The sequence below is a fragment of the Jatropha curcas genome, chromosome 9 (assembly GCF_041381405.1).
Source record: "Jatropha curcas cultivar XTBG-Jc1 chromosome 9, XTBG_Jcur_1.0, whole genome shotgun sequence".
NCBI lineage: Eukaryota > Viridiplantae > Streptophyta > Magnoliopsida > Malpighiales > Euphorbiaceae > Jatropha > Jatropha curcas.
The window spans coordinates 4,923,878-4,942,466 of record NC_143159.1 but is presented as its reverse complement, the minus strand read 5'-3'; the positions used below and the strand labels follow the sequence as shown (position 1 = coordinate 4,942,466).

The window sequence follows — 18,589 nt, the reverse complement described above, 5'->3', positions numbered from 1 at the left end:
TTTTTTTTGGTATCTTACAATAAAAAATTAAACTGTCAAAAAAATTTTGCAAAGCATGATTTCTGTTTATTTTTCTCAGCTCGGTTTTCCACAAATTTTTTTTTTTTGATTTAGTAAAAAGAAAACAAAAAATAGATATAATCTCCCTCTATAAAATAAAATCTCTTTCAACTGTAATAAAATATACTAATTTAAAGTATTTCTGGTTTAATAGTGTTTTAATTTTTTTTTCAGAAGAAAATGAAATCATATTTCATTAAATTGCGAATGACTTATCCATTTGAAATATAGTCATAGAGATGGGCAATGGCTATATTTTTTTTTTTTTCCAATTTTTGGATAATTAACTGAATTAACATTAATCCCTTATACAAAAAACAACAGTTCATATCTCCTCTAAGGATGGCGTCATGGTTGATGCATGTTGCCATTAGTGTTGTTTATCCTAGAACGTGCTTGTTCTTTTACAGCTTCTACTCTCCTTTTTTTTCTTCCCAGGAAAAAAAAAAGCAGTACTTGGAGGAATTTGATAGTGCTGAACCACCAAATTGGTGCCATCAACAGTAAACATGTTGCGGTTACTAATAATTTATAGCCATTTTTCGACTCTATAAATTTTTATATGATCTAACGACTTTAAGACTTTTGCCTCTTATTAATATATTCGCATTTCATTTTACATTCAAAAAATAATAATAAAATAAATAAATCCACTTTAAAGTAAACAATCCTTAAAAGAGAGAAAACAAAACTTAAAATCCATTAGAAAAAATAGATATATAATATTATATATTTAGCTATTTAGGCTCAATGCATAAACTCATATTTCTACTTTAAACAAAAAATTTTTTTAAACAAAAAATTTTATTACACGGTTAATTTTTACATCCATTGAGCACTTATTATTTTATAAAAATTATTATTTTAGGCGTCGTAGTAACCATTTATTAAATTATTATTTGCCATATAAAAACTATAATATAAAAAATTACAGTTATTAATATGGAGTAGTGTGAGAGATTAATTTATATATTTGACACAGATCTCAAATATTTAAATTATACATTAGTTTCACTTTCACATGTATATATATATTTAATGAATTTAAATTATTTAATGAAAGGGGTGACAATGAAATTATATTTATATAAAAATAAAAATGAACGCAACTGTCCACCCACTCCAAGTCAAGCAAGATTGAAATTGTATAGCAATGATGACGATATACTTAATCAGCAAATAATAATCGTTTAATGGTCCCATTCCCACCCTTATTTATTTATTTGTTTATTTTTTCAACCTCAATTATGCAATTTCATTGTCAAACCCACGAGGGAATCAGACAAATACCGAAGTTGTCCATTTAATACAGAGCTTGAGAGGGAATACACAATAGATTAGCCACCCAATCAGAAGCCTCGCTTGTTATTGTTAGTCTTCTATTCCATCCAATTGAGGAAGAGTTAACAACTTTAGAATATTAAATCCGGCAGGATGGAAGATTCTTCTTACCATTGTTTAATTGCCTTTTGAAAAATGTAAATTATCTTTTAATTATATTGCTTGCGTCATGTGTCTATCACAAATTCTTTTACCTTTCCTTTGTTTAAAGTTATTAATAATTATTTTTTTGAAATTTTACCTTTTATCTTTATTAAATACAGTAATTATTTTTTATAATTTCTTACAACTCATTTTATTACCTCTCTATCTATTTTTCTTAATTTAATTTAATCTCAGATTAATAGAGAGAGAAATGTTGAAATTGAAGTAATTAGATGAGATAAAGAGTGATGTTGGAATGTTTTGTTTCAATCGGTAGCTGATTTGCATCCAATGCTGAGCTAAAAGTATTTGGTAAAGATTTTGATTAGCAAACGGATTATATTTTTATGGAAGGGATTATAATATTTTTTTATAATTTAATATTTTAGTAAGTTCAAAATTACTTTGTTGTCATACACAAATGATTTTAGTAAGTAATTAATTATACTCGTAAACTTGGTTGGCACAATCAAAAATGCACGAATTCACATATATAATTTACTCACATTTTTCATGGTTGTATAAATAAAAAGAAATCTTCCTTTCCAAAAAATAAAAAGAAATCTAAATTAATTCCACCTACTCTCTCCATTCCATAATTATTTTATATAATTTTCTAAAATCAGCTGGCTTTAAAGTAATATGCTCTCTCATGGATATATTTCTATCCCCTCGGTCCATAGAAGATAACGATTTTTGATCCTCATAACAAATGAATTTTCTAGGATCAAACTTATATTGTCACCCTTACGGGATTGAGATCACTTATCACCTCAACCAATACTTTGTTGGTTAATAACACAGAATGTTAACCATTCATGTTAGAAGAGTTTAACGTGAATAATACTTCTAAGAGTGGAGAAATAAAAAAAAAAAAATTCTTATGGACCTATCAGGGTAAATACGGATTAGTGGGGCAGTGGGCGATACATGATTATTCAAAAAAAAAAAAAAAAAAAAGTTTCTGGTCATAGAGTATAAAACTCTTAGAAAATAGAGGAGGGATAGAGTTGTGATGGACGAGAACAAGGAAAAGCCTCAACCGGCAAAGGCCACCATGAGAAGAGCCCTACTCGTTCTAAATTGCGTCATTTTATCTATAGGAAACTGCGGTGGCCCTTTAATAATGCGCCTCTACTTCATACATGGAGGCAAACGCGTTTGGCTTTCTAGCTGGCTGGAAACCGCCGGTTGGCCCATCATTTTCATTCCTCTCCTCATAAGCTACTTCCACCGTCGCTCCACCACCGATCCCACCACCGCTAAACTCTTCTACATGAAACCTTCTCTGTTTCTCGCGGCCACAGGAATCGGAATCCTCACCGGCTTCGATGACTATCTTTACGCTTACGGAGTTGCACGTCTTCCTGTTTCAACTTCTTCTTTGATCATCGCAACGCAGTTGGCTTTCACGGCTGGCTTTGCTTTTCTATTAGTTAAACAAAAGTTCACTTCTTATTCTATAAACGCTGTCGTTTTACTGACAGTCGGGGCTGGCGTGTTGGCTTTACATACGAGCAGTGACCGGCCTGAGCATGAATCAAAGAAAGAGTATAATTTAGGGTTTGTGATGACTTTAGGAGCTGCGGTTTTGTACGGGTTGATTTTGCCGTTGGTGGAATTGACGTACAGGAAGGCAAAGCAAGAAATAAGCTATACTCTCGTGATGGAGATTCAGATGATCATGTGTTTGTTTGCTACTGTCGTTTGCACCGTAGGAATGCTCGTCAACAATGATTTCAAGGTTGGTTCTTTCCTTTTCACCGTCAACTTTTCTCTTCGCCGGCCGGGAGAGCCAGCCTTTGTTTATTTTAGATTATTTAAACTTGCTTTGCTGTTGGGTCAAACTAAGCTGTTAATTTTACATTATAAAATTCTTTTGCTTGACTCATGCTCTTACTTATCAGAGTTCAAAAATTTAGATTCTAAAATAGATATATTTTAGAGTTAATAAATATATAGTTTAAAGGTCATAATAAATTTGTCGATGTGCAAAAAATATATAGTTTAAAGATCATGATAAAAAATAAATATGTATTTTTGGTTGATTTATTTTTTTCTAAGCACACTCTATATCGGAAAATCAAGTTATTTTCTAGAAAGAAAGAGAAAACTGAGAGACAAATGTAAGGCTGACTCGGTACATTGCTGCACTAAGCTTGTTCACATAAAATATGTCATTACAAAAGTAAATAACAAAATTCATTTTTTTACAGGTAATTCCAAGAGAAGCAAAAGAGTTTGAACTTGGAGAAACGAAGTATTATGTGATAATGGTGTGGAGTGCAATCATATGGCAGTGCTTTTTCTTGGGAGCAATAGGAATCGTGTTTTGCGCCTCCTCTTTGGCATCAGGCGTCGTAATCGCTGTTCTTCTTCCAGTGACAGAGATCCTAGCCGTCATTTTCTACCAAGAGAAATTTCAAGCAGAAAAAGGGGTAGCTCTTGCACTTTCTCTTTGGGGCTTTCTTTCTTACTTCTATGGTGAGATAAAACAGAGCAAGAAAACGAATCTTACTTCAGAAATAGAAACATCTGAATCTTCCATTCCAACACAAAATGTCTGAATATATGTAATACGCTAAATTGTCAAATTATGATCTGAATTTAATTATCCTGCATGAAATATACGCAGTACCTAATTTCTTCTCTATATTCGCTAGTGTCGGAATGAAATGTTGGACATAACCGGAGAATAAAATTTCCATTTCAATTGGCTCAATTTGGAATCTCAATCTTTCAACCAAGAGTCACAGACTAAGATTTGAGGGTACTTTGAAAATTTATGCCAAATAACAATTAATTTCTAATAATTTCAAATTGCAACTAATAATTATTAGAAGGTGAGTCCACTAACTTCAACCATGAAAATTCACACCACATTGAAGTCGATAAACTCATGCAAGTGCATAAAGAACCATATCTAAAATGCAAAACTACAACCATTCTTGTTGGATGGGTTCAACTATTATTGCCAATATGGCTGACCCTAAAAGCACTCCTGTTGACCTCTTCGGTTTTTTTTAACCAAAAATAGAGGGGGAAAAGGGGTAATTTTCCAAAATGGAGGTAAAAATCGAAAAATTTATCTCAAATGGTTTATGTTGGAAAGTTAATTGTATATTTAACTAATTTTGTTCCAGGCATAGTGTAAAAAGCACAAGCTCCAATATTGTTATATTATAACTGTAATATTGTACATTTAAAAGTCAAAAATACTCTTTTAGAGATTATTTTTTAAGCTATATAACATTTGAGCTAAATTCTTTTTTTTTTTTCCTAACATCTTTTAAGAAAATTTGTCTGGAAAAGAAGATAGTGGTGGTGGGTGATCTAGGACTGTATTACCTAGTCTGCCCCAAGAAGAGAAATTGGAGTGTCAGGGGGTTAGAAAACTGTTCGATTACGTTTATCTCTAGATAGTTAATGTAATAAATTTCACGCAATGCAAGGGAAACAATGCATGTGTTCTGCTTATGTTATTGTCAGAAATTGGTACCTTTAATCAATTCCCATCAAGGATGAATTCCATAAAGAAACACTTGAAGATTTTGGTTCTCATTTTCGCGAATGTCACCTCGATTCAGCTTTCATGTTTCATCCCGTGATTCTAAGACAAGTATAAGATGAATAGGGTCTGTCCCGAAAATATGTACGCTCTGCAATTTGAGGAGAAATGCTGATTCTAATAGGAAAAAGTACATAAGGCCTGTAACAAGCTAAGAAGATGCTATTGCCTGTAACTTCAACCGATAGATAGTTGCTAATAAAGCCAGGTACCTATTTCAGGATCTTCAATATAGTTAGAAGAAAAATTACTGAAATTGCTGACAATGTTCAATCAACATTTGGAGAATTCATATATCCTAAACCAAATTAAATCACAAGATCACCGCAAGGCCTATTTCTAGCAATTCAATTATAAAGCGCACTAATAATTGGTTATTGTTTCATGAAATATTGATTTAGTTAGTCATTTTAAGAAGATAAAAGTATTAGCCTTGAACTGCACACTCCCTAACCAACTAGGCATGACCGGTCTATAAATGCAAGTTTAAGTTTCAAATTATTGATTATGGTTATAAGAACGGTGAAACCAAAAAAGAACTGCTGTTATGCAGTTTCTAAAATGGTTTAAAATTGTTGATTCTAATTCTTTTATGAGTTGGAATCTAATTTGTTTTATGGCTTGAATAAATAATAATAATGATAAACATTACTATTTAAAAAAAATGACTAAATCAATTTAATAAAAAGTATTAAAATTTATTTTTAAAAAAATAAATTGAAAATTTATTCGGAGAACTCTTTTTATTTTTCATTATTTCAAATATAACGGCTGATTTTAAGTTAAAACTATCCATTTCAATTTTAAAAGATGAAATCTGAACCAAAGTTTTCATTTGATTTAAAATCAAACCGTGAACATGTTTATTCCTCACGTATCTAAATAAAGGCAGATGTGTAAAAATAATAAAGAATGTTCTACTACAAGCATTAGTAGTCCCTTATGTGAGTCGAAATTCTCATGATCCCAAAGAAATCATCATCATCCAAGCCATCCATAGCCTCGTTAGACTCATCTTCATCCTATAGCTAACCATTATCAACCCTCAACTTATTCCCAGCATCGCAAAGGAAGAGAAAATAAATAACAGAATCAGTGCCGCCAAAAGTTGGGTGGCCAACCACCTCATATTAGCCATTTTATCCACGTTTATTATTATTATTATTATTATTATCAGAAGAGACAAGATCAATATCATGTTAGGATGTTGTTTTATTAGTTTGGACCATTAGCCAGGTATTGTCAATGTCAACGACATAACAGGATATCGACCTTCACTTAGTTTTAGGTTGGCCCACAGAGTGTGTAGTTCCCCTGATTAATCAACGACGTGACTTGTCATCTCTCGATGTATCAATAGGCAAATAAATTCATGAATAAAGCGTTTGGAAGCTGATAGCTAATTAATATCTATAGCTAATTCTACTGGTCACTTTTTAGAGATTTTTCGTATGGGCTGATAACTGATTATATTATATTTGGACTTCATTGATTTCATAAAAATAATTATTAGTATTTTTTTTTAAAAATTAATTTTTATGATCATTTTATTTATTATTATTTAAATATAATAATTTTTTTTGAATATTATTTTCAAATTCTATATTGACCTAAAAAATTTTAAAAATATGTATATTTTTTACATTATACTTTTTATACAATGCTCTTAGTAGACATTTTATATTTAACAGCAACGGTTACCAAAATTTTACCAAGCAACATTCATTAGTTAACCACCACCACTACCAGATACTAGCTATCACTACTGGTATGAACTGAACTGTTGAACCAAACAAGCCCTAAAAGCTAAAATAAAGTTTTGCATGACAAAAGAGAAGGGGTCAGTATAGCAACTTTGGTTCAAACCGACCAACCCAATAAACTGAATCTCTCTTGAATGGACTGGACCAAACCAAACCGAGACGAGGGGATTCCATTTTTAATTCAATTCAGTCTGCACACCCCTGCAGAAGAGTCAATTGCATGTCTGTAGCTTTCTTGCACAAACAAGCCAGTAATATAATAACAAACGAACGATTTTCTGCCAAAATAACGTCTTTACCCATTACCATTTATTCCTTTACCTGCTGTATGGGGGCCTAGCCTTTTTCCACTACCAAAAATACGCCAATGATGCTATCTTTCCTTTGATCGTCCTTTTAGGGTGGCGTCTGCTCTGCTATCCGACAACTGGAAGGGAAAGTTAGCCCCTTACCCCTTAAGGAAGCAAAAGGGTTGGTTTGGCAATGCCAAATAAGCGTTCCCGACCACAGATTGAATTTCTGACGACATGCTGGTTGTATTCTTACTTCCTGTTTTCAAGAGAACGAACCGTGAAACACTCTGTTAATGATTCTAAGATGACAGCCCTAAGGTACTTAACAAGGAAAACTCCTCAGATGAATGGATTGACATGACAGGTTCGTTGTACCGCTTAGACTGCCTTAACTTAAGAGCTACTTGTGTGTTGTGTGGAGGTTAGGCCGTGGTCAACGAGAACTTATAATCGGGGACCGCCAAACTGGAAAATCCTTCATGCAGTCCTAGTGTGCCTTTTTGCAGTGTCTTTAGCAAACTCGTTTTTCTTTACTTTTGGCCTTTCTGAATATAGTAATGTGATATCGAGTGACGTGGTCTCTCTTGCTCTTTCTCTGTCTTGCTCATTTTGCATCATTGTTTTTGCTTTTTATTTTTGTTGATGATGGTGATTTCTAATGGTGGGTATTTGAAGTGGTGGGCAATGTATATGATAAAGGGATGAATTTATCTGAAGATAATCATGGTTGTGGAGGAAGGTGAGGAGAGACAAGTGCAAAAGACAAAGAAAAAGAAGGGATGGGTTAGAGAGAGAGAAGGCATGAGCATCAAATCCATAATGAAATTGCAGCCCGCAGCCCAATAAGTACAACCAAATTAGAAAATCTGTAAAGTGACGGTGACCGTTAGATTGCGACGGAAATCTAACGATGAATAATTTGTAAACTGTGCGTACCATTCATGCAGTTGTCAACAGTCGTTACATCTGGTAATTCTTAATATACTATTTTATTAAGATGAATGATTAAAAAAAAAAAAAAAAAAACAGCATTTAAAGTCTATTACTAAATAATTGAGAAGTGATATATAGTGTCATTTTATAATTATAGGAGTAATTTTATTCTTTCATCTAATAAATTACATAGCTTATTAAATTAATTTTAAAAAGAAACTTTTTTTCTTCATACAAATTCAACTTATATTAGATAAATCACTTATTGATTCATCTCAGCAAAAATAAATTTATTTTTTATTATCTGAATGCATAATTTGAAGGTTTAATAAGTTGTCTAAAACAAACCGCCCCAAATGAGAAAGAATGTTTGTTTAGATACATTTTGAGATAGTTTGAGCTTTGTTTCTTGCTTAGTGCTTTCCTAGTTCTGGTGCTTGAACCCAATCAAATGGTTATTAATGCTTTTTTCTATTTATGATATTTATTAAGATTAAATTTTCACAGCAATCATACAAAAGTCGTAATACTGAAATCAATTAGCGGAATTAAAACAATTTACCAATATTGTAAAAGTATTAAAATTGAGGATTTTTTTTAACAGTTGGCTTATTATCATTGATGTAGCTAACAAATGAAATTTTTATAAATAGAATGAATCAAAATTCAGCCATACCCATAGACACCCAAGTCAATATGATTGAAGTGGCAGTTGGTAGTCCAATAAGTAGAACCAATATTTTTAAAATCGGACTGGAATTCGAACCAAGTTATGGCTGGTTCATAATTGGCTGGTTCATAGTTGGTAGTCCAATAAGTCAATATGCTTTTTTTTTTTTTTTTTTTGTAAATTATTGGTATCCAGACTCTATTATTAGAGATCGTCTAATTCATTGGGTTAATCATAATTAAAACTTTTCGTCCCTACTTGAAAAGTGTGTTTAGCAGAGATCGTACTCGAAATCTTTTTTCACATGTCCTGTTTGCATTACAAATTGAGCCACAAACTGATAGGTGAAGTTTTGACTTTTAAACAAGAGGTTTGATTTTTTTTTTTTTTTTTTAAGTATTTAGCAAGAATTAAACAAAATTTGTCAAAGATCAAGATAATACACAGGCTCACAGTTTGATATCACAATTCGTACTACAACCTCCACAAGAACTTTGACCGATTTCATGAGTTTTTGTCTGCGACACTTTTGTGACGGAGATTTAGATGATTATGTGCTTGTTTGCTACTGTCTTTTGCATCATAGGAATAATCGTGAACAATGATTTCAAGGTTGGTTCTTTCTTTTTTCACCTTCAACTTGTTTACAATTTAGATTAATTAAACTTGCTTTGCTTATTGGATCAAACTAAGCTGTTTAGTTTACATTATCAAATTCTTTTGATTGACTCTTGACTCATTACTTACTACGGTTAAATTCTGTCGACTATTAGTTTTAGCTAGGTGTATCAAAATTGATATATATATATATATATATATATATATATATATATATATATATATATATATTTTCATATTTTCACTAAATATTTATTTAATACTTAGTCCGTTCCAAAGTATTTGTCCATGTTTCCATTTTCAGAGACCCTGAAATGTTTATCGTATTGACATTAGAGACATTTATTTTTTCTTTTATACTTCTCATTATAACTGGTTTGAAATTCTAAGAATTAGATAAATCTATGTAGATTTTTTTTTTTAACAGGTAATTCCAAGAGAAGCAAGAGTGTTTGAGCTTGGAGAAATGAAGTATTTGTCTCAAAAACAGAAAGGCAAGGAAAAGAAAGGAAAAATAACTATAGAGAATAATGGCATACAAAGTTATAAAATATATGCTAGCTACGTAAATCCATCATATCATATTTGAAAGGAAAATTAAAAAGCTTCCATTCTGAGATCAGTGGAACTCTCATATGCGTATTTCTAGTTACAATTGAATATTTTTGTCAGCTAATCACGTATATGCATTTTTGTATGCGTCAATCTAGTATAACCTCCAACAAAAGAAATATATCACGCATATGCATTTTTACATCAGAAGAGAAATGATAAAGTCCAGCGTCGTGGCTCTTCATTGAAGTGGTCTTCCGCTGGTAAGAAAAGTATTATTCCAATCTAATCCTGTATCTTCAGTACTTTCCAGAAAAACAAGTATCGGAGCTTTGAGAAGCATAAATTTGTTTGGAGTGTCCATGTCTGCCATGTCCACACAAATAAGCACGGTAATTATCAAAACATTTCACAGCTCCAGTAACATCATCTGCATCCAAGTGTAAAATGACTTTCACACATTTTTTAAGTACTTATTAATTTCTCATTATTTCAAACTGCAATAATTATTTGAAGGTCAGTCCACTAGCTGCAATCAATTTGTAATTTATTTCAAAGTTCAGCGAGTCAGCCAACCTAAAACCTCAAACCACATCGCCAATAAACACAAGTATAACTTGGAAGTAATTTCTGAATGCTACTTTAGAATTGATCAAATATCTAAAATGCAAAACAAAACATTCTTGGTGGACGGGTTTCAACTATTATTACCAATATGGCTGGCCTGAAATGCACTTTTTTTGACCTATTCAGTTTTTTAACAAATTGGAGTGCCGGGGGATTAGAAAAACAGTTCTTTTACATTTATCTGCAGATAGTGAATGTAATAAATTACATGCAAGAAAAGAAAATGCACCGGATTCTGCTGATGTCAATATCAGAAATTAGTACCTTTAATCAGTGGACTTCCAACAAAGATGAATTCCTTAAATGAATATTTCCGCGGAATGTCACCTCAACCCGGCTTTTATCCCACGATTTTGTGAAGGAACAGCAGGAGTAAAATGAATAGAGAAAATTCAAGCATAAACGTTGGGCCTGTCACATGCTCAAGAAGACGCTGCCACCTGTAAGTTCAACCAGTAGATAGCTGCTGATAAAGCCTGTTATCCATTTCAGGATCTTCATTACAGTCAGAATAAAAATCACTGAAGTTGACAACAAAGTTCAATTAATATTTGGGGAATTCACATACCCTAATCCAAATTAAAATATTAGAAGATTGCTGCAAAGCCTATTTCTTCAAACCAATAGCACTTCAATCATCTAGAATGCTAATAATTGGCTATTTTCAAGAAATATTTTTAGCATGCTGAAGTTAATCCAATAGAGAAACTTAGTCATTTTAAGAAGATAAATAGATATAACATTAGCCAACACTATACACAAATTTAACACCAAAACAAGGTAACAGAGTTTAGTATAACTGTTGTCCCACCATTGTAATTTTAGTTCCATCATGGATCTGAAATGAACCCCAAGAATTCTTCAATCACAATAGTAATTGTACAGATATGCTGCTGATCCTTTTCTTCTACAAAAGAGTTTACAATTGATCATGGTCATCTAGAGTACGTATGGACATCATACAACTATTGATGCATTCCTTTGAACAGCTAGTAATTTTGAGACCTTGTTTCTCCTATTTCTCAGGATGTTGATTTATACTAAGCAATGTATCTAAGTTTATCTGATGGTTCATAAAACAATCACATTAATGTTAAATATGATTATATTAAAACCTGAAACGGTCCATACATTCCTCATATGCAGCAGAGTAGCAAGAACAAAAAACATTAGCTAACAAGCACATGTGAAGAAAAAAGCTTACCAATTGCCTTCAACAAATGTATCATTTTCACTATTTATCTCCTCCACAGCAAATTCTTCTAATATGGCGCGTTGACGTTCATTTAATGAACTACAATCAGAATAAAAACAGCAGAGATTAGACTTTCATACTCTACAGCATACTCCATATGAATTTCAAAAGCAATAGCTGCGCAGGATACAATGTTTTATTGTATTGCCCTTTAGAAACATGATTAGAAAATATATTAACATGAAAAAATGGATCTGCAGCTTTTTCATATTTGTAAAATTTACAGGACTTTTTAAAAAAGGAAAAGAAAAAGACCGAAGGATCAGGAGCCACATTAAAGGTCATAACTCACCTTTTTTAAGTATTCTGAAGATTAAAGTTTTATTCTTGTATTTGTAAACAGCTCATTTTTTTTTCCAACAAGTAATACTACAAATCCAACGGCCTTTACCAGCAAATGAGAAAAAAGGCATTTGTGCAAGGACAAAAGAAGTGCCAAGCTGAGCCAAGTGGCTTTATTTTAGATGAAATACTTGTCCGTTTTCACAAAGTTAGCGCAGTTCGCATTAAAAAGTCATATTAATTGGGTATAAAGTTTGGCATGGTCTTTTCCATTGAAAACTCTACCTGCTAGCCTAGGCATGGTTTGGATACTCTAGATTACAAAGTATCTTGCTAACTTATCATTTTGTTACCCAGATGTATAGGACAATATATTCACAGCTACTATTGTCAAGTATTCTTGAGGGTGATTGATGTAACAGTAAATAAGTTCGATTCACGGAAACACCCTCTGCAAAAGCAGTAGGAAGACTACGTACACCAACCCTCCTAGAGCCTACAAATTTGGGATTCTCAATCTAGCTTTAATAGTTTGCACAAATTCTAAAGCACATTTCACACTACAGAATAGTTAAATTAGGAACTACATTTAAAACAAGCGCAAATAGACATGAAATGACGACTACCATTTGTGTAAAAAAAGGTATGACTGACACTGACACTAATATCTCTCCCAACTTGTGTGGAGGAAAAACAAAGGAAAAAAGAGAACTTACGTGGGGAATTTTATGCAAAACCGTACAAATTGGTCTCCATGGTCCACAAGAAAACCATGCTTTGGTAGTCCTGCAGGTACTTTAAAATGTGAGAATATTTATGAGGAAAGTTACAAGGAGTAGATTTCAGGACCTAGAGTGTAATTTAACATACCTTTGCCTCTTAGTACCAGAAGTTGTCCAGGCTGAACCCCCTTGGGTATCTGTATAATAACAAAGGATGGGAAGATTCTGTCACTCACCAGAGTATGCGAAACTTTATGACAACTACAATTACAGGTAGAGATTAAGGAGGGGGACAATGTTAACATTATTGGATTCTAAGTAATTTAACTGATAAAATTTGTTCATCAATTAGTTTTCCCCCTATCCCCATCCTTATTTTTCAGACTTTGCCACATTAAAGCATGTAAATCATGTTAAATATATGGCCCATGCCCATGTTCAAGCAATATTATTGGATATTTCTTGAAAAACTCTGGTATATTTTGTTAGTTTCACATCAACACCTCTTAACAATCATATTAAATATAGATCAAATAGATGCCTTATTTGAACATGTAGATCAAGACATTCAGGTTGTTTTGATTCATAATATTAGAAAAAAAAAAAAAAAAAGAAAAGCAAAGTATATAATGATAATAGTTATCACCTTCACTTTGTATTTTCCTGACAAAGTCGGTACCTCAACTGTACCACCAAGGATGGCCTGCAAGAGAAAAATACTGTTATGACGCCTGGAAGAGAAACAGTACTATTATACAAGAAAACCTAACCCACCAACTTCAACCACACTGTCAAACTGCATGCTGATAACAAAGCATGCCTCTTTAATTTCTAGTTTCAGAGGAAAACACTTTATCTGATGACGCAAAACAAAAAAGGAAGTGCATAAACAGGGATGATTTACTTCCATGCTCAATGGGAACAGTTGAAACTTGAAGTTAGCCAACGAATATCTACTCAACAGAAATAAGCTCAAGAAAATATTTTATTTATAGGTGATTCAGTTCTCACCTGGGTAAAGCTAATATTAGCATCCACATAAACATCAGCACCATCCCTAGTAAAGGTTGAATCATCAGCAACCTGCATTACCATGAAAGGAAAGTTCATTCAAGTTTGAGAATAGAACCTCTTAAACCAACAATATCCTTTTTCATAGCAATAAGCCTAGGAAAGAGAGCTTCTATAGCATGAACATATATTTCTGAATTATGGTACATGCCAGTCAGCATTAAAAAGAAAAAGTGCATCCACCCATCCAGTGATAGGATTCAACTTTTAAGTGTCAACAAGATATTTTGCAAGAATTGCAAAATCACTCGAAAAATGGAATAATTTGCTAGTTCTCAATTCATTCAGTTCAAAGTGATCCTGGGGCCTTCTTTTTTTTTTTTTTTTTTTTTTTTTTTGGTGAGGTGGGTGGAGGGTACTATGAAAGCAACTTTGTCCTTTAAGTCAGAATACTGTGACTAGTTAGATAGTTCAATTCAATTTTCATTTATTTCAAACACTATAATTCAATTGAATTCTATCATTCAAAGGGTTATTCCAAATGTGTAAATTCTATTACCATATAAACTTAATTTAATTAGATCAGAGATTTAAATGGGGTGAAGAGAATATGCCTTCAGATAAATGAATAAGTTGCCAGGTCGATGTCCTTTTCCACCAGTATTACCGGCTTCTGGCACACGGATTGTATCTCCAGAATCGACACCTAAACCATTGATTCAAAATTTTTTTAGAAAATAAATGAAATATGTGTAATTGTTTCAAAAAGAAGACCATTAATAACATGCTTTTTGTCACCAGAGTCAAACAAAATGCACAGAAGGGAAGTGCTCAAGCAAAAACCTTTCCTATTTTCTTCTTTTTAATCCACCAGAGCATTTTGACAGTAATAGTTACAATCTCACTTGGACTGCATGTTCAATTAGTGTCCTCAGTTATATCACTTTTTCAGTTTCTAGAAGCTTGTTCATTTTACACATATATAAGTCCATCCTTGGCAGCATGTAAATTTTTTTTACAATAAAATACATCTTATATAGATCAACTAATCAAGCATTTTTCTACAATAGCACCATTAAGACATACCCTTCTAAAGCTATCCTGACAATTTTTTGAAGCTAGTGGCAATAGTTCGTCATATGGATGCATGCTCCCTATAATGGATATGTTATATGACAGGATATGTTTACCCAACATGATTTTGTGCAGATGATCACCATGTAACAGGTCAGGTAAACTTCCTTCCCCTTTTATTTTTGAGCAGTAAAAATTGAAATAGTCTCAGGAACAATGAAAACCAACCTGCTGGTATTATAACTTTAACTTCTTTAACACCTTCAACCACCCCTGAACCTCTACATGACAGACAGCATTCCTGTGCCAAATGAGCAAACCATAAATAATAGTTCTAACAACAGATAAAAATCAAATGGAGTGTATTTGCTAGAATTCACATCTAACCTTAATGATTCGACCTGATCCTTTACAAGTGCTGCATGTTGTTGTAAAAGGAGGAATAGTAACCTGATTGAAATTTTGGATTATCATATAAAAAGGGAAACATAAAATGATTCCAAAGTGAATTCCTTCTTGCTGATTTATTGTTATACTTGTAGATTTTCCAGAAACTTACTTTTCCCATGCCTCTGCAAGTTGAGCAAACTGCTGTTTTGGCATCAACTGGAAAGCCACGCCCATCTTCAATATGTAATAGGCCAGGGAATAGGGATAATCAATAGTTTATAATAGGGTAATGAAAAGTCGCAAAGGAGATAAGTTAGAGGGGACTGAGAGCAGAGAAGTTCTATAATTCAGTATCTTATAACTTATCTCTTAAAAGTCTTCCAAGAGAAATTTGTCCTGTAATACTAGTTAAAAAGAAAAAAACAAACAGTAATTCTAATTTTTCAAGTTGCAAAGTGTATTCTGATATCAAATCACATTCTACACCTTCAAAATTGTCCATGGCTATATTCCTTAGATTAGATTTTATTTACTAAGCGTTGTTTTTAATCATTGCAGATTTAAATTCTTATGCATTAAAAGAAGATACAGAAACATCCAAGAGAAAATTACATAGTTCTTTGTTAGAATGGATGCTAATCAAGATTCCCCCTCAAAATAATCATGCAAAGTAACAAATGAAGAACAGTTTGAGGTATAGAAGGATTCATGCACACAAAAGGGACATTTTTGCTGCAAGGATTTCCAAATGCAACATGATTCAAAGAAAATGGTAGTTTTAATTACCGACCGCATGAATCACAAGGAACATATGCGTCAAAAGACAGATTCTTTATGCATCCTCTCGCAGCTTCAGTGAAAGAGAGCACTAGTTCCACCTGTGTAATTTCAAGAAATGATAGAAGTATTTAGCTCCAAAAAAAAATAGAATATCAGTTTTAAACAAGCATTGAAGACGAAAAGCAAAGCAGTGCACCTTAATGTCCGATGCAAACTGATTGGCCTCATCTTCAAAGATCTGTAAAGAATGAAATGCATTGGAGTTTCATGATCCAACATATCAGGGAAACAAAGTGTATCTGATGAAGGTGTAAACATGGTAATGCAGAGTACCTCAGAGAATATCTTGTGGAATGAATCAGAGAAATTGGTTCGGTTAGAATATGAAAAATCCCCAGTATTACCAGCACCATATCTGAAACTTGTTGCATCATCAGTACCGTATCCAAACCAATCTGCATAATCCGCACTATATTCTGCCTTCTCTGAACTTCTAGCATACCTCTTCATTAGATGCAAAGATACAAGGAGCAGTTCAGTTAGTGTAAAAACCATATTGAAACTGAAAGCTCAACTTATTTTAATCTATGAAACTAAAAGTCAGCACTAACTACTGTACAGATACCAAAGGATAACAAATATATGTCCACAAAAGCAACTAGTGATATGGAAAAACAACAAAATAGCAATATTAGAAACTATAGATAAATAAAAAGGAAAGAAAGTTCTTACCCTGTCATATTGTGCCCTCTTCTCAGAATCTTTCAGTGTCTAAATTTCACCAGAGCAAAGGAATGAACAACATTATAGTATAACTAAAATTTAGGCAAATTGATAACCCTTTTCCTAACATTAAGAACATTCGATTATTGCATCCCAATGCTGATAGTAAGAGAACGACACACACAGAAGAACGGAACAAACAAATGAAAAGGACACAAGAATATGGTACATTAAACAATGATGGATATGAACCTCATAGGCTTCTCTTATCTCTTGAAATTTCGTCTTTGCAGAAGGATTATTTTTATTTGCATCTGGATGGTACTTCTTAGCAAGCTGCATCAAATTAACAAAGGGAACCACATGAATACTACTCTTTTTCTGTTTGAGAAGAATAACATATTTGTTCTGGTGTGAGATTTTTATAAAGTTACGAACTTCAAGGGAGACTTCTCATTTGCAGTATATCGATTAATTTGTCAATCACAAATTTTATTCTGATTTCCCCTCTGTGAAGAATTGTTAATTGAATGGAATGAATTTAAGCTCTAAATTTATGCAGAAGTGGGTCAAGCGAAGAAGAAAGGGATCTGCAATTTAAGATTTTATTTAAAACTAAATCACAATTAGCCCCAAGGCAGATGAAAGACCAGGGAGAAACGGGCCTTAAATTATATCCAACTACAAGTCAATCTCAATAGCTGAATTAGCAACAACTATTCCATTATATAAAAATGATTTTGTATACTCTAACCTACGTTAACTGCTCTAAAAGTTGTTTACAAGAACTAGAATGCATACCAAAGGCATCCACCTAACAGCATTAATTACAAAGCGGCAAGGAAAGATAGAAAGGAAAAAGAAAAAAGCATACATCAACCATGACAAGAAAAAGATCTCCAGCCAGTTAAGATGAAGCAGACAGTGCCAAAAATGCACTCACCAAACGGAAAGCTTTTTTAATCTCATCTTGGCTAGCATTTTCAGAAACACCAAGAATTTCATAGTAGCTCGGTTCCTTAGCATTGTGAGTACCTGGAAAAATAACAAACCACTAAATAACAAAACAAGACCATTAAACAATCTAAATTCTAAGGCAGGCGTGTTAAGCTAGGACCTGTAGCATGAATATATCTGCACTTCATCAACCGCATTTCAGCTTTCCCAAAACCAGTAGTTTGCCGAATGAGAAAAGCCCAACTGTGCACAACTGAATAAAGGAGGAAAAACAAGAGTGAAAAGCCAAAAAATGACTAATTAACATCGGAAAGCAAACTAATTCCATGTTAGTATATAGTAAAGCACCTTAAGTTTGTAACAAAGAGCTTACATCGATCATGAAAAAGGTCTTGCTGCAATGTAGAGATTTTCCAGTGCCAACATCCTCCACTGACGGCAGATTCTACAGCCACAGATGATAGCAAATGCCGCCGGCACTGTGCAGGAAAATTTTGACAAACAAATCAGTAATAGCAGAAATCAAATTAACAGATTATCGTTTTCACAAATGGAAAACAGTTCTAATTTCTAGTATAGAAGGTTAAGCTCAGTGATTTACTAGCGCTGCCAGCCAACCGTATCTCCCCATTTAGAGTTGAAAGATAGTTATAATCGGAAACCGAATAGGATTGCGTCGATTCCAAAAAAGAATAAAGAAATGGCAGAGGCAAATGAAGCCGTCGTGTTTGGCAAGAAAAAAGAAAATTTCTCTGAATTTTCTCAACTATTCGTGCACTGCACAGCAATAAATCGTTTCCATAAACGGTTTGCGTGCAAGGGTTTT

The 18,589-nt window shown here is 33.0% G+C and overlaps 2 protein-coding genes across 5 annotated transcripts; one reads left to right on the top strand and one right to left on the bottom strand.

Moving 5' to 3' along the window:
- Window positions 1–2,532: 2,532 nt before the first annotated feature.
- On the top strand, window positions 2,533–4,267 carry PUP3 (purine permease 3). The gene is made up of 2 exons (XM_012212549.4): window positions 2,533–3,289; window positions 3,762–4,267. Exons 1-2 carry the CDS (start codon window positions 2,561–2,563, stop codon window positions 4,110–4,112), a joined length of 1,080 nt encoding a protein of 359 aa, XP_012067939.2. The 5' UTR covers window positions 2,533–2,560; the 3' UTR covers window positions 4,113–4,267.
- Window positions 4,268–9,974: 5,707 nt separating this feature from the next.
- Window positions 9,975–18,565, bottom strand: ATJ1 (DNAJ heat shock family protein). 4 transcript variants are annotated; one of them, XR_016322575.1, is made up of 20 exons: window positions 18,365–18,565; window positions 18,137–18,242; window positions 17,924–18,016; window positions 17,750–17,841; window positions 17,059–17,142; window positions 16,816–16,854; window positions 16,417–16,587; window positions 16,280–16,321; window positions 16,094–16,181; window positions 15,473–15,537; window positions 15,301–15,363; window positions 15,142–15,214; window positions 14,454–14,545; window positions 13,840–13,911; window positions 13,475–13,531; window positions 12,977–13,025; window positions 12,823–12,892; window positions 11,774–11,863; window positions 10,834–11,009; window positions 9,975–10,308 (listed from the first exon to the last, which is right to left on the bottom strand). XR_016322575.1 is itself a non-coding variant. In XM_012212552.4 (19 exons), the coding sequence occupies exons 1-19, from the start codon at window positions 18,392–18,394 to the stop codon at window positions 11,018–11,020; spliced, it is 1,404 nt and encodes a 467-aa protein (XP_012067942.1). In that variant the 5' UTR covers window positions 18,395–18,565; the 3' UTR covers window positions 10,852–11,017. The 4 variants fall into 4 exon arrangements, 2 of the variants coding, with proteins under 2 accessions (XP_012067942.1, XP_012067945.1); XR_016322574.1 differs by having other exon boundaries at window positions 9,975–10,372; window positions 18,365–18,564; XM_012212552.4 differs by lacking the exon at window positions 9,975–10,308 and having other exon boundaries at window positions 10,852–11,045.
- Window positions 18,566–18,589: the final 24 nt, after the last annotated feature.

Bases quoted from the DNA above. Each gene is read 5' to 3' on its own strand.
- ATJ1 (XM_012212552.4), bottom strand. From the start codon at position 18,394: ATGGGGAGATACGGTTGGCTGGCAGCGCTA. The intron at 17,143-17,749 runs GTGAGTGCATTT...AATTTGATGCAG, and splicing joins TTAAAAAAGCTTTCCGTTTG to CTTGCTAAGAAGTACCATCC. The intron at 16,588-16,815 runs GTAAGAACTTTC...CATCTAATGAAG, and splicing joins AGAGGGCACAATATGACAGG to AGGTATGCTAGAAGTTCAGA.
- PUP3 (XM_012212549.4), top strand. From the start codon at position 2,561: ATGGACGAGAACAAGGAAAAGCCTCAACCGGCAAAGGCCACCATGAGA. The intron at 3,290-3,761 runs GTTGGTTCTTTC...ATTTTTTTACAG, and splicing joins TCGTCAACAATGATTTCAAG to GTAATTCCAAGAGAAGCAAA.